This window comes from Oncorhynchus keta, chromosome 16 (assembly GCF_023373465.1).
Source record: "Oncorhynchus keta strain PuntledgeMale-10-30-2019 chromosome 16, Oket_V2, whole genome shotgun sequence".
NCBI classification, from domain to species: Eukaryota; Metazoa; Chordata; class Actinopteri; order Salmoniformes; family Salmonidae; genus Oncorhynchus; species Oncorhynchus keta.
The window spans coordinates 13,987,368-14,004,035 of record NC_068436.1 but is presented as its reverse complement, the minus strand read 5'-3'; the positions used below and the strand labels follow the sequence as shown (position 1 = coordinate 14,004,035).

General features: G+C 41.4%; 1 protein-coding gene across 4 annotated transcripts in view; it reads right to left on the bottom strand.

Moving 5' to 3' along the window:
* Nucleotides 1–885: 885 nt before the first annotated feature.
* LOC118375786 (mineralocorticoid receptor-like) overlaps nucleotides 886–16,668 on the bottom strand; it is a 109,184-nt gene continuing 93,401 nt past the window's right edge. For all 4 annotated transcript variants that reach the window (XM_052464725.1, XM_052464727.1, XM_052464726.1 and 1 more), the window contains exons 8-9: nucleotides 9,067–9,224; nucleotides 886–7,274 (exon numbers count right to left, since the gene is read on the bottom strand). In XM_052464725.1, coding sequence (XP_052320685.1) covers nucleotides 7,119–7,274; nucleotides 9,067–9,224 — 314 coding nt within the window. In that variant the 3' untranslated portion in view covers nucleotides 886–7,118. The remainder of the gene's footprint in view (nucleotides 7,275–9,066; nucleotides 9,225–16,668) is intronic.

Genomic DNA, 16,668 nt, shown 5'->3' with positions numbered 1-16,668 from the left:
TTAGGATAACAATCTCAATTCCCTTGAACCAGGCTAATATTTAGATATTCTATCTTGGTGGGAAAAGTTTTTCCAGAGCGATTTAGGCAACAGCAAAAAAATGAAAGTGATAAAAACCAATGCAGGGTGAGAAGAACAGATGACGAAATGAGAGAAAAACAGAAATAAATGTGAGACAGATTCTGTAGAATGTTGAGAGAGGAAAAAGAGGTAGCTGAGAGAGAAAGGGGGCCACAGAAGCCGCCATGTGTGCCGGGTGCAGCCGTGAAATGGGACTGATCCAATAGATTCTGTTTATCTGGCACGACTACACAGTGAAAGCTATTGGAAATCTGGGGGAGATTTGGAAGTGGGCTGTGGATTTTTCGAGAGAGCGAAATGAGCAAAAGTAATACTGTCGGGTTCTGTTGCTGCACTCTGGCATCCGGGAGTATTTTCAGATCAGCTTTTAATGAGGTTAATGGTGATTCTGTCTACAAGGGTGGCTGGCGGAAGGGGGTTATAATATTATAAATCTCTTTTTGCTTTTTTTTGTCTCTGCTGTTTGCCATCTCCATCCCTCTTTCATTATCTATTGAATTCTTAAGTCTGAGCTAAAAAAAATATTTGATCAGTTCATGTTAGCAAAACAAACATGCATTTGAACATGCTAAATTCTCTCCCTCTCTCAACTCATTTTCTTCTCTTCCTGGCACATCTTAATTAGTCATCTGGCTCTCTATCCCTCCTCCCATCCTCCTACTCCAATTTTCCCAGTCCTGGATCTATATATACAGATTGGATAAGCCAGTGGCCCGAGCTGTGTGCATTTCCTCTGGTTTGGGGTCTTGGGGTCTTCTGACTCATGCACACACTTGATGTTACTTACAAACTGCAAATCAAAAGACATTTTGTTAACGGTTTTATTGGAATCTCTTGATAGTTTTGCAAACAGTAATGGCAAATATCTGCTTCAAGATATACAGTTTGTAGTAGGAATTAGTTGTTTTTATTCACGCTGAAGGATATTCATGTACTGTGGATAGTTGCTGACAAATATTGTACAAAGCATTGGATTAAAAATGTATTTTGGGATAAAAACAAACCAGGTGCTATTAATAGGAAATGCTTCTCTGAGCTTGGATGTGGCTTTGGGGATATGGCTGAGTCTCAATATACGGGGTTAATGTTTGTTAAAAAAATGTTTAATGCTGTGGCTCCATTACAACTGTAACTGTCCAATAATCGGTGACGTAGGACAGAAATCGATGGTAAGCTACATAGTGAGCTCAAAGTATTAGGACAGTGACACATTGTTGGTTGTTTTGGCTTTGTACTGCAGCACTTTGGATTTGGAATGATACAATGACTGGAGGTTAAAGAGCAGACTGTCAGCTTTTATTTGAGGGTATTTTCATCGGGTGAACCGTTTAGAAAGTACAGCACTTTTTGTACATAGTCGTCATCGCTCCCCCATTTTAGGGGACCAAAAGTAATAGCACAAATTCACTTGTGTAATAAAGTAGTCTAAAGTTCGGTATTTGGTCCCATATCCTAGCATTATGATACACTTTAACCTCTCATAGTCATTGCATCATTTCAAATCCAAAAGTGCTGAAGTAGAGCCAAAACAATTGTCACTGTCCCAATACTTGTTTACTGAACATCCATGTCCTTGCACAGAAGTTATTGCTGTAAAGGTTGAGTAATACGCTTTTTTTGTTTAGAATTGATCAGAATTGAAAGTCCTCATTTGTTCTATATGCATACTGTAATTGAGATGGTTGGAAATCCCTTTGTACAAATGCATAGTGTTGTACTGTAGAAGGATGAGCAGATAACCACTAACTTATTTCTGAGCAAGGCAGTAAGCCATATACAGGAGAACTTCCATTGGGAGCACTGCAAAATCTGAGACCAAGCCAACTAAACCTGTGAACAGTCATGATGCATCCATATCTCAATGATACAAATGGTTGTTTCTAGAAATCCCAGGGTAGCATGTTTTGGGTTCTATATTATCAACAGTATTGGAGTCGAATTCATTTAGGTGTCACTTTCAGTCAACCCAAGAGTTATACCCCAATGAGCCCTTTCCTCCAATTCAAATGGTATGTCCAGATTATTTCCTAAATGGATTGGAAGTGTAATGTCAAATGAATCTCAAGTGTGGTGACCACATCAACCTGTGAGTTGGAACCTTAATAGCTGAAGAGGCAAGAGTGTTTTCAACCTACTCTATTTCAGCTTTAATCCGTTTTTTTTTTTGATTGCTTGATTTTAGTGTGGTGCTATTAAATCACATATCGCCAAGGGGTTTGGGAGATAATCATGTCCACAGCAAGAACTCATTGATCCATAGTTTGGTATTGTCTACTCTCTGTAACAAAGAAATGACATATGTTTGCCTATTTTTTTTCTTCTTTTTTTTAAGTCACATTGACATAAAATGCAAAATAAAAGTACAAAACAAATCAGATCAACAGTTAACATTATTTGTAAAGGAAGAAGAAAAGATGATGACATTTCTGTTCTTTCTCTAACATTCAGGTAGTAAAGTGTCTGTCACAATGTTTGGTACTTTCATAACTCACTCTAACCCGTTGGCTTTTTGTAGCCTGGTCCCAGATCTGTTTGTACTGTCTTGCCAACTCCTGCCAATCGTCATGTTTGGCATCCCAATGGCTGGCAAGAGTTGACAATACTGCACAAACAGATCTGGGAGCAGGCTAGCTTTTTTGTGTGAACATTGTGCCATTTCTTTCTATGACCCAAAACGACAACATAAAGTGGGAGCCGCATGAACTGCAGATATTCCAACAATATGTAAGTTAAAGGAAAAATCCACTCAAACTATCGATTTTAATTTGTTTCATTAGTCCCCTGTTGATACAGTCTCAATGTTTTGCATGTCAGCAGTCAAGTTTAAGATATACTTTTTTCAATAAGCAAAGTGACTTTGGTGCTTTCAAGACAAAAAAACAGGATAAAATCATGTTGGTGATCTTCAGGGTTAGGAAGTCAGAGCTCTAGAAATATGCCAGAGTTTCCAACTTGGAATTCTGAGTTGAAAGACGGTTCAAATTCTACATCTTGCAAACTTGACTGATGAAGTAAACTTTTGTTTAAATTGTATTTTTTTTTAAACGATTAACCGTGGACTAATGAAACCAATACCAACATAGTTTTTGACGATCATTCCTTTAAAGTATAAATGTTTTTTACACTACTCAAACATAATGACTTTCTGTATTATTTACAATATATACTGTAAAATGTTAAATCAGGTGAGATAAAAAGGCACAATTTTCCCTTCTTAAATACAATGTAAACATCTCATCAAAAAAAGCATGCAATAAACATTTCACTTTACAAAAAAAGTTCTGTTTTTAGACAAAGTACTTAAATATTGTTTCCAGCAAAATATAATTCTTTCAAAAATACTTTTCCCATTCGTCCTATGAACCTTTTTTGACACTATTTTTTTTTTAAATAAAAAGGAGAGGGTAAAGGAGTAAAATAAGAAGAAAAAGAATAGCAGTTCTTTACAGCGTGTCTTTAGGGTCCTTCAGTTCACAACTTCAACACAGCAATGTACAAAAGGGACATGGATGGACAGTCTGCAAAATGAGACTGTTTAAGCATAGGGACTGGCTTTTTCTTTCATCGTGATCCTCCTGCCATTGTCTGTTCTATACGTCCAACTCTGGACAGCTTCCTACAAAGTAGAGCCTATAGTGAAACACCAACAGCACCTTAAAGGGGAGTTCACATTTTTGAAGGGAACTATCCCTTTAAACTATAGGCCTTATTCATGCAGGGTCTCTCTGTATATATTCACATTTAGTTATCAACCAGACACGCAACGTTCTAGCTGGGTTAATGCCTCAATTGTCACATCTCTTCTGTACAAATCTAATTCAGGCAATTAGGATATTCCGCATAATCCTATAGAACGTAGGAAAACTAACAATGCCCTCGAAAAAAGCAGATCAACTTTGCTCGTGCTTGCCAGGGGGAAAAAACAACAACAACCACACACCCTCACAAATGAGGTGAAACGATGGAACCAAACGCCCCCTCTGTTTTTCCTCTCGAACGACTATCTCTCACGCTATTCAGTAGCATCATAGTGTTCCACAATGGTTAAGCAGTCAGTCAATCTGGTGTGAAACTAGTAAGAATAAGACCTGGGTTCAAGTACTATTTGAAATGGTTTCAAATTCTTTAGCTGTACTTAATTGAGCTTGACTTTTGCAATGGAACCAATTGAAATGCAAACCCCACCCACCTGACAGTCCCGGCAGACTGTCAAGTAGACTGGCAAGTAGTTTGAAAGGTTTCAAATCAAGTTTGAACCCATCTCTGGTAAGAATGGTCCAGATGACTGGCCATACATCTAGAGTTGGCCCAAAGACAAGATGGACAACACAAAATCAAGACAGGTGGTCAATGCAATGAGTCAATCATTTATCAGCAGTATCAACATACTTCCAAAACAGTTTCTGTACAACAGTGGGGGAAATGTGACTGTAACCTAAGCAAGTGCCATTGCATTTACTGTATGTATTTGCCGCTTGCCAGGTAAATTTGAACACATTATTCATTTACTTAAAGCACTGTGACTGTAGAGTAATGGCATTTTCCAACATCCAGTTCCAATATCAACGCCATACCGTATGTTTGAAGGTTATTGTATCTAATCAGGGTTGGGGAGTTACATGTAATCTGATTACAAAAAAATGCAACTGTAATCAGTTACTTTACCAGCACAAATATTATCCGATTACGGATGCCTACTTTTAAAAACCTAGATTACTTTTAAATTCAGAATGGATGTTTGTGAAAAATCCATTACGACACCTTTTGTTTTCTTAATGAGAAAGGCGCAAGTTTAAGTTTGTTCCACCTGAGCGGGTCTGATCACAAGTCGGAGACCACTGATGACACACACAATGCGTTTGATGGATTATTTTTGTCATCTTCTAATGTCTCTTAAGGGTAAAGTAATCCAAAAGTACCTGTAAGTAATCAGATTGCATTACTGAGTTTGGGTAATACGAAAATACGTTACTGATGAACATTTTAGACAGGTAGCTAGTAACAGATTACATTTAGAAAGTAACCTACCCAACCCTGTATCTAATGCTGATAATGTTAGTTACCAGAAAAGTCTTATTTCGTCTTTGCGTTTACAAAAAGAAGCACCTTTAGGTGTAAATTGTCTGGTTTATGAAACCGAAAACCTTTGCAACAACAAAATGCTTCACAAAATGCTTCAACAAAATGCTTCATTACTATTTCTGGAAACGGTAGATAAGTGTCGGTTGACTTCACAAAGGGTGCTGGTTTGGATGCACTGTAAGTACGCAGAAATAGACCAAGAAATGGGTGCTCTGATGTTTTCACTATACTGTATAACTCAGGGGTTCTCAAAGTGGGCTCCACATCTCAAAATGTATATCATTTATTTTTGTACTTTTATTATTACTAACAGACTAAACAAATCTGGGCCAAGGGATCTGTGGAATAATACTATATAAAGGGTGTAATACATATTATTAATCTACTGTACAACTGATGTTCTTAACCCTGGGGAACATGGGCCTGGGAGGCTCACAGGGATATTGGTATCCACAATACTCAATCAAAATGATCAATATTCCAAATTCTTGTATTCCCCAAAATGTTTTTTATATGCACTGTAATTCAAGCTTTAAACAGCTAAGTTTTATCTCTGCCTCATGGCAAAATGTGTAGAATTGTTGGATATTAGCTTTAAAGCTACAACAACGAAAAATCGGCCCCATGACAAAATGTGTAGAATTGCAGGAAATTACCTTTGAAAAGGCAATGTTTTCTCTCCGATGCCAAGGGCCTTTTTAAAATAGTCTTTCCCATGGCCCAAGACTTGGTTCGTCCAGACATGCACTGCCAAAGTCCTAGTAAAAAAATGTTTTGTCAATAGTTGTGTTCTGATTATGAATGGGTTCCTGATGAATTTGCTATGAAAAAGGGGTCACAGCCCCCAAAAAGTTGAGAACCCCTGGATAATTAACTGGGTGTACCGCCGTCAAATGCATTAAGATGTGAGGGAAAGTCGTCATTGTGAATCCATCAGGTGTTTCCATACTCCTGCACCTATTATGGATGGAATTAATCTACTGACAAATGTTGCGTAGTTAATCATCTACATATCAGAAAGCCTTCAGATTCACTTTTAACTGTTACTCAACTTTTTTTCACACTTGATCACACAAAACACCATACTTTGAAAATTCTTAATTTTGAAGTTTTTGCATATTAATAAGAGTTTACGTTTTTGATCGTTATACAACGTTAAAACAATTTTAGTCATGTGGGCATTTGGGTGTTGTAATGCACACCACTGCAGAACAAAAGTGGAATTGGTTAGCTTTTTATGCAACTATTCAGTTTATTATTAAGCTTGTATAGCCCTTGGAGTATGTTCAAATAGACCTTGATCCTCTCACAGAAACCCTACATTTAGTCTTTGTCATGAAAAAAGTATATGCTGCCATGTAACCTAATGACAATACACTGCATAGCAACATCTAAGCATTGTTTTCCATATTGTCAGAGTAGTAGTATCCATGAATCAATGCAAAAGCACAGTTATCTGACATTTTTCAGGATGGTAAGATGGTCTGTGTTACTGTCTACCTGTGTGCGTGCTGCATTACTGTACACGTGGGTCTGTGTGAATGTATGGACTGTAGCGCAACCAAAAAAATGTATGGCTTCGTATCCATAGAAAAACATTGTCTTTGGGGGGTGGTGGCACGCTAAGGGTCGGGATGCTGCTTTGTCACATTTTAAAAAGTCCTCGTCAGTGCGTTTTCCTTGGCTCTGAGATGTCACTCACTCAGCGTCACCTCTAACCGGCGGACGGAGACTGCAGTGTGGGAGACTCAACTTCCTCCACCTCTCTTCCTGTCCCTCACGTGTCACTTCCTGTCCCATTTGAGAAAGGAGAGGGGGCAGCAGATCGACTGGCTGGCATAGTAGTTAGACCACTCCTGAGGCTAGGGTCCTTACTTAGCCTTCCTCCTCTCCCACTCCTCCCCCTCTCATTATTTTAATCTCTCTCCTTTCTTCCTCCCAAGGACTCAGTACAGTCACTTCTTGTGGAAGTAGAGGGTGTGTGTGTTGCCCGACTCCACCTTTGGTATCTGGTCACTGATTATCTCCACCAGCATCTCTGGAAACTCCACCTTCAGAGCCTGAGACTCACGGAACGTGTAGAAACAGAAGTCTAGCAGGTTCCCCACCAGCTAGAGGACAGAGAGAGGGAGGGGTCAATCAATAACATGTTATTTGCCACATATAGACTAACAGTGAAATGTGTCCTTCCCAACATTGCAGAGAGAAATGTAGAAAAAAAGAAAATGGAATAAATACACATTGAGAGCGGAGGAGGGAGAGCGGGAAGGAGAGTTGTAGTTTGATCGAGTCCAGCTGTGTTTGCATAGGGATTTCATTGGCTTATCATGAAGTGTGAATAATACGCAGTACAATCAAAGCCTCGTTCTTGGAATTTGGGGTCAACTTTGTGCCCTGGGAAACCTTGAATTGGCATTCCCCTTTTCTGACGTGTGTTCGGTTACCTTACCGTACCTTATTCAGAGTGATGCCACCTACCATAGCCAGATCCTTAGGTTAACGTTGTCATGGCATTGTGTTCGGTAACATTACCGTACCTTATTCAGAGTGATGGCACCTACCATAGCCAGATCCTTAGGTTAACGTTGTCATGGCATTGATGACTAATTGTTTATCGGTTAGGGGTCACGGCTCATGAGTCTGACATACCACTAGGGGGTGCTACTGATTCTCAATAGACGATACCTCTTCTACATAGGGCATCGTTTCCCAAACTAGGGGTTGCATGAATTGAAAATGGGATCACGAGGGAAGCTCTGGAGGGGGGGAACAAATATAATAATGGCTTGGTTCATAGAACCAGGGTTACGTCAGTAACCTCTGGTAGCTGCTAGATGCGGTTGTAATAAACAGCGGTTTTTGTTTTCTTCCTACAAATACGTCTCTTTTGAACGGTTAAAGCTACAAAATATTATGACCCCATCACTGAAGGAGAAGACTCTCAGGAACACATGTGTCTACAATGCCCACAAACAGTGCAGAACAGAACAGAGTGGACAAGACCAGGCACTAAATCAGACTTGGGGGGGGGAGAGAGACACATAAATGAAGATCTATGATCTTCAGTGTAGAAAAGAACAAGGTTATTGCCTGATGATCTTCTGAACTTCCCAATACCTTTCTGATGCATGTCAATCACTTCAAACCCTACTTACTTCAAAAGTATGGTTTGGCAGACTGATTTTAGACTGTCATAGCCCCAATATCAGGGACTTTTCCCAGCATTTGTGAGATGTGAGTATTTTTCCTAATGCTTCTAGCTCCTAATGTTTCACCACATGCTAAGTTGTCCTTGCATAACCCCTGCAGTCAGTGCATTTAGTTAGGGGGACAGTTGTATTGACCCACCACTCTGAGCCTGGACATTGATTCCTCCATGTTCCATTTATTCACCAATACAGGGCAATCTCTGCCCATTCCAAAATAAACACCCTTTAGGGCTAGTCATTGGAATGTAATCTGTTGTTTCAGAGATACTACCTTACATTGTTAAACTCCAGTCCGGTGACCTGCTATTTGAACTTGCTCTGTGTATGTGAAATGGCTAGCTAGTTAGCGGTGGTGCGTGTTAATAGCGTTTCAATCGGTGACGTCACTCGCTCTGAGGCCTTGAAGTAGTTGTCCCCCTTGCTCTGCAAGGGCCGCGGATTTGTGGAGAGATGTGTAACGATGCTTCGTAGGTGTCAGTTGTCTATGTGTGCAGAGGGTCCCTGGTTCGAGCCCGGGTCGGGGCGAGGGGACGGATGAAAGCTATACTGTTACATATGCATAGCATAGAGGAGGCTTGTTGATGGGACTTGGCATGGTGATGTGGCGCTGGGTCCAGTGCCTGATGTTATGGATACAGTGATGCGGGTCCAGTGCCTGATGTTATGGATACAGTGATGCGGGTCCAGTGCTTACATCATGCATGGCATCCAGTAGCTTGGTGAGCTGGAAGAAGCGTTGCCACGTCTGTCCAGAGTTGTTGGTGGCCTTGCCCACAGACCTCCTCAGCTCCTTGATGTAGTTCACTCTCATCTCCTCAAACGCTGCCTGGTTCTTTAGGCCCTCTTTGGGAACTGAGAGGAGAGAGGAAGCCAAAAGATAATTATTAATGGGAGGTGTAAACAACTAGCCTACATAACAAGACTACATAAAATGTATTGTATAAGCACATGGCAATTTGACCTAAACTTGACCTTACCGAGAACATTTGATTTGACCACCCTACAGTTATAACCATGACATAAGTTGTCATAACATGTATTTTAATCAGTTACCTTTTTTTTCATTATTGTTGACCAACCACATCAACCCTTTGTCACTTCACCCATTAATTCAGTACATGGTAGTTGTCCTCTTTTTTTGACTTACAGCGTCAGTCAATTTTTTTTTATTTTTTATTTCACCTTTATTTAACCAGGTAGGCTAGTTGAGAACAAGTTCTCATTTGCAACTGCGACCTGGCCAAGATAAAGCATAGCAGTGTGAACAGACAACAACAGTTACACATGGAGTAAACAATTAACAAGTCAATAACACAGTAGGAAAAAAAGGGGAAAAAAAGAGTCTATATACATTGTGTGCAAAAGGCATGAGGAGGTACGCAAATAATTACAATTTTGCAGATTAACACGAGTGATAAATGATCAGATGGTCATGTACAGGTAGAGCTATTGGTGTGCAAAAGAGCAGAAAAGTAAATAAATATAAACAGTATGGGGAAGAGGTAGGTACAATTGGGTGGGCTATTTACCGATGGACTATGTACAGCTGCAGCGATCGGTTAGCTGCTCAGATAGCAGATGTTTGAAGTTGGTGAGGGAGATAAGTCTCCAACTTCAGCGATTTTTGCAATTCGTTCCAGTCACAGGCAGCAGAGAACTGGAATGAAAGGCGGCCAAATGAGGTGTTGGCTTTAGGGATGAGTGAGATACACCTGCTGGAGCGCGTGCTAGGGGTGGGTGTTGCCATCGTGACCAGTGAACTGAGATAAGGCGGAGCTTTACCTAGCATGGACTTGTAGATGACCTGGAGCCAGTGGGTCTGGCGACGAATATGGAGCGAGGGCCAGCCGACTAGAGCATACAGGTCGCAGTGGTGGGTGGTATAAGGTGCTTTAGTGACAAAAGGGATGGCACTGTGAAACTGCATCCAGTTTGCTGAGTAGAGTATTGGAAGCCATTTTGTAGATGACATCGCCGAAGTCTAGGATCGGTAGGATAGTCAGTTTTGGCGGCGTGAGTGAAGGAGGCTTTGTTGGGGAATAGAAAGCCGACTCTAGATTTGATTTTAGATTGGAGATGTTTGATATGAGTCTGGAAGGAGAGTTTACAGTCTAGCCAGACACCTAGGTACTTATCGATGTCCACATATTCTAGGTCGGAACCATCCAGGGTGGTGATGCTGGTCAGGCGTGCGGGTGCAGGCAGCGAACGGTTGAAAAGCATGCATTTGGTTTTACTAGCGTTGAAGAGTAGTTGGAGGCCACGGAAGGAATGTTGTATGGCATTGAAGCTCGTTTGGAGGTTAGATAGCACAGTGTCCAAGGACGGGCTTGAAGTATACAGAATGGTGTCGTCTGCGTAGAGGTGGATCAGGGAATCGCCTGCAGCAAGAGCAACATCATTGATATATACAGAGAAAAGAGTCAGCCCGAGAATTGAACCCTGTGCCACCCCCATAGACTGCCAGAGGACCGGACAGCATGCCGGTATAACTGTAAGAGCGTGATGAACATATTGAAACAGGATGTACAGAGTATTTTAAGTGAGAAATTAGATAAGAGTCTTCTCAATATGGATAAAGGTATCCTCTTGATTTCACCCTTTATATCTCTCTCTCTCTCTTGCTCATATCTCTGTAGAGGACAAACTAACGGCGGTATGGCTGCCTGCCAACCTCATCTTAAATGACATTCTGCGTCTGGCTGGCTAATGAATTAAGAAACACCTTGTCTCCCAACGCAGTCTCTCTTAGATCTTTCTTCTAGTGGAGGCCTACAGGAACACTTCTGATATACACTGTGGTGTAATGAACAAAGTGCAGCAGGTACAGTAATGAAACTAACCAGCACAGTGCCTTTATCTCTAGTAGCCTGCCACTCTGCCACTGTTATTCCACTGCTGCACTGGAGGTTGGTGGCACCTTAATTGGGGAGGGGTGATGGCTGGAGCAGAATCAGTGGAATTGTATCAGCATGGTTTTTGTTATTGTTGACATTATAGTGAGCTGTCCTCCCCTCAGCAGCCTCCTGTGCACTGTCGGTTATCATAGCTGCTACTACTACAGTAGATGATCATTGTACACAGTAACCTACATTATTGTCATACAGAGGCATCACATGTTATTCAGACATATATTCAAAACAGGTCTATAGGTCAAAAAATAATTGTTTAGTTTTAAGTGCAATATCACAGGACAGTGTTAGGTACTCCACACACACACACACACCGTGTTGGCACACTAAGGCAGGTGTTCTCTAGCTAATGTTGGTAATTGACTAAGCAGCTTCAGGTAATGATTACCTCAAACCAGAGCAACCAACTGTTCCAAATGACACACTTTAAAGTCTAATTGACATCCTGTTTCATAGGGAGAAGGCTGACACACCGTAGCCCAGGTTAGTAGGCGACCTGCCGGGCTGGTCCCAAATCTGTTGGTGCTGTATAGCCAACTCTATGGTCAGAATAATCATGCCGCACTAACAGGACGAGGATCATTCTAGGACCTGCCTGGTCCCAGATCTGATCCAGAGATGGCAAGATAACGACACAGACAGATCTAGGACCAGTCTAGGGAGGATAGGCTACCTGCCTGGCTAGATCCTTCTGGTGTCACAGCGTGGCTCGACCTGCCTCACAGCCGTACTCTAATGACAAGCTGCTCTCCTTGTACTGTTTCTATGGTCCGTTTTGATACCTTTAAACATTTAAATTAAAACAAGCTATTTTCTGGGTTGCCTATGGCTGAGTTGAGGCACTGTGTTGACCCTTGAGGCCTGCATTTGACATACAGATGTAGGATCCTAATTTGATCACCCTGTTACAGGAGACCTTTCCGGCTATGCAGGCCATTTGAAGCGTGTAGTGTATTTGAGGTTTAAAAAACGCTTCTGACGTTTGTTAATACCACTTTGAAATTCCAGACTTGATTTTCCCTTGTATGAATCAACCACTACAACAATGCAGGGCCGGCGTTATGGGCGGGCCTTAGGGGGTCTGGCCCCGCCCTACCGTACCTCCTTGTATGAATCAACCACTACAACAATGCAGGGCCGGCGTTATGGGCGAGCCTTAGGGGGTCTGGCCCCGCCCTACCGTACCTCCTTGTATGAATCAACCACTACAACAATGCAGGGCCGGCGTTATGGGCGAGCCTTAGGGGGTCTGGCCCCGCCCTACCGTACCTCCTTGTATGAATCAACCACTACAACAATGCAGGGCCGGCGTTATGGGCGAGCCTTAGAGGGTCTGGCCCTGCCCTAGCGTACCTCCTTGACCATCCAAATAAAATATTGATCTGACTGAGATGCACGCCGACAGACTCGATCTCAGATGAAGTATCAGTGTGAGCGAAACGGCACCCCTCTGTCTCTGTATGTGCAGGTCATGTATCTGATAGTCTGGACAAAAGGAGTATGGCACGTCGTACTTAAATCTGTGGATTGTTTCAAATCACATGCATAGTCCTATGCCTGTTTGGGAAGCCAGCATTTTGGGCAGCGCGCTTGGCAATAGGACTAGTTGATTATTTAGTTGCCATGTCAGTGAAAATGATCTTAAATGTGGGAAGATAATGTGTCTTGAGTATCCTTTTAAAGTGTTGAGACGAGGGGAGTGGTTTGTGGCGACGATATGGGCGTCTTTTGTTTGCCCCTTTGATTAGATTTTTAAAAAATCAATTCACCATTACATACAGTGCCTTGCGAAAGTATTCGGCCCCTTCAACTTTGCGACCTTTTGCCACATTTCAGGCTTCAAACATAAAGATATAAAACTGTATATTTTTGTGAAGAATCAACAAGTGGGACACAATCATGAAGTGGAACAACATTTATTGGATATTTCAAACTTTTTTAACAAATCAAAAACTGAAAAATTGGCCGTGCAAAATTATTCAGCCCCTTTACTTTCAGTGCAGCAAACTCTCTCCAGAAGTTCAGTGAGGATCTCTGAATGATCCAATGTTGACCTAAATGACTAATGATGAAAAATACAATCCACCTGTGTGTAATCAAGTCTCCGTATAAATGCACCTGCACTGTGATAGTCTCAGAGGTCCGTTAAAAGCGCAGAGAGCATCATGAAGAACAAGGAACACACCAGGCAGGTCCGAGATACTGTTGTGAAGAAGTTTAAAGCCGGATCTGGATACAAAAACATTTCCCAAGCTTTAAACATCCCAATGAGCACTGTGCAAGCGATAATATTGAAATGGAAGGAGTATCAGACCACTGCAAATCTACCAAGAACTTGCCGTCCTTCTAAACTTTCAGCTCATACAAGGAGAAGGCCCATGATCACTCTGAATGAACTGCAGAGATCTACAGATGAGGTGGGAGACTCTGTCCATAGGACTGTCCTCTGTCCATAGGCCTTTATGGAAGAGTGGCAAGAAAGCCATTTCTTAAAGATATCCATAAAAAGTGTTGTTTAAAGTTTGCCACAAGCCACCTGGGAGACACACCAAACATGTGGAAGAAGGTGCTCTGGTCAGATGAAACCAAAATTGAACTTTTTGGCAACAATGCAAAATGTTATGTTTGGCGTAAAAGTAACACCCTGAACACACCATCCCCACTGTCAAACATGGTGGTGGCAGCATCATTGTTTGGGCCTGCTTTTCTTCAGCAGGGACAGGGAAGATGGTTAAAATTGATGGGAAGATGGATGGAGCCAAATACAGGACCATTCTGGAAGAACCTGATGGAGTCTGCAAAAGACCTGAGACTGGGACGGAGATGTGTCTTCCAACAAGACAATGATCCAAAACATAAAGCAAAATCTACAATGGAATGGTTCAAAAATAAACATATCCAGGTGTTAGAATGGCCAAGTCAAAGTCCAGACCTGAATCCAATCGAGAATCTGTGGAAAGAACTGAAAACTGCTGTTCACAAATGCTCTCCATCCAACCTCACTGAGCTCGAGCTGTTTTGCAAGGAGGAATGGGAAAAAATTTCAGTCTCTCGATGTGCAAAACTGATAGACATACCCCAAGCGACTTACAGCTGTAATCGCAGTAAAAGGTGGCGCTACAAAGTATTAACTTAAGGGGGCTGAATAATTTTGCACGCCCAATTTTTCAGTTTTTGATTTGTTAACGTTTGAAATATCCAATAAATGTCGTTCCACTTCATGATTGTGTCCCACTTGTTGTTGATTCTTCGCAAAAAAATACAGTTTTATATCTTTATGTTTGAAGCCTGAAATGTGGCAAAAGGTCGCAAAGTTGAAGGGGCCGAATACTTTCGCAAGGCACTGTATGTAACAAGTAGGTCTACTAAATGTACCGTTCATCCCTGTCATCTGGCTACATTAATTTCTGTTAATGCATGTATTACAGACATTTATTCTAAGAGTGGAAACGTTGTTTGCAGAGATCTGTAACTTAATTTTCTATCCATAATTTAGGAGTTTGACAAAAACAAAATTCTTGTTTGGAAGGCTCCATGTGAGCAATGAGGATGTGGGTGTTTGAGGGAGCGCGTGCCCACGAGCACGCCAACCTGCTGAGTTGATACAATATTTCACTTTACTAGCGATAGCTCAAGACCGGTAGAAAGGGAGGCAGACAGGGGGAGTATAGAGATTAATACGATTGACAGACCCTGAATTTTCATCAGACTTATTTATTAGTTGGCTTTGGGTCTGTTTTACTTAGTTGACGATGGAAGTTATAGGCCTACTGCTGCATTGGCCAATAGGCTGAGTAACATGCACTCATTTCTTTAGCTGCCGAAGGATCACGGTGTGTCTATATGGCAAAGGCTGGTGCCTTAGTTGAATTTAAACATTTCGATTTTTATCGTTTTGATTCAGATTTTTATGATTAACCAAGTGACAATAATTTTGAGAAACGAAAACGTAATTGAAATGAAACTGTTCCACAAACATTTTTATATAAAATATAATCCATTACTGGAACGTAGAAATGGTAGGATAAATTATAGACTTCCCTAAACTTGAAACTATGAGCTGCCTGTGGTCTTTACTATGACGCAATTCCTGGAAAAAAACGGCCGTTTTTAGAAATCAAATGTCCATCCAACTGATTCTCTCTGTTACCAGCCCTGCAACAATGTCCATTCATTATAATCCACAGAATAATTCACACTTCCTGTTGCTGCATGATTATTTTTCCTGCTGTAGCAAACTGGCTCAAATTAATATCCTACATCTGTACTATACTCTGTCTGTAGTAAATGTGGTGCACCTGCAAGTAAACATGAACTTGTACTGTGTACACCGTGTGTCATGTACATATGACAAATACACTTGATTTGATTTTGTTTAATTAGCCTAGTTTGAAGCTTTGCATTTGAAGCCTTAACCCAAACCAACATGTGGCAGACAAACACACCTTGTTGTGCTGAGAGCCATGTGAGAAAATAGTTGACAGAGCTTTTTGTTTCTTAGAACACACAGCCACATGCAAGAGTAGGACTAGAGCCTGTCAGTTAGCATTGCGTCTTGGAGGAAATCGCTCAGCGAATGGCAATGCTCAGTTGTATGTATACACACACACACACACACACACACACACACACACACACACACACACACACACACACACACACACACACACACACACACACACCGTGAGAGATGCAGACGCACACACACAAACCTAGCCTAGAACGTAGCAGAGACCAAGAGCAAAAGAACGACAAAGCAATAACTAGAGCTATCTGGAAAAGCATCAAGGCGAGAGGGATTCTGTTCTTTCTGTTTCGTGGCTTGTTTTGTGGCCCTTATTAATAGGAACATGCTAAAACCAGTGCCACATTTGAGCCCTTTGTTTTTGCCCCACTGACTCAGTCCCTAATTTAATTCCACTCCTATGGCATTGAGTCTAGGGCCGGCAGACGGTGTGTCATTTAGGGGCGTGGCCGGCAGTCATTTAGGGGCAATTACTCAACGCAGGTACCCAACCTAGGTGTGTCAACGAGGCCGTATTTCACACACGCACGCACATCCATATTTCTTAAGCAGCCCGGGTTTAATAAATAATAAGCACCAAATGGAAGACAACTGACTGAAATAGGGAGGGACTATCTATACCTGAACTTATACCTGAAATGCTTGTTTTCATTTTCCATTGCATAACCTTTTGCTACGGTGCTCCCGAATGAATATGACCCAAGATTTTCTATGAATTGCAACCTTTTGAACCTTTTTTTTTTTTTTTTCACAACCTAGAAATACTTGCATTGCTTATGCCTCATATGTTCTGTACATAGTATATTTTCACAATGACAGCCTTTATATTATATTGGGTATCGTTAAACACACGACATGG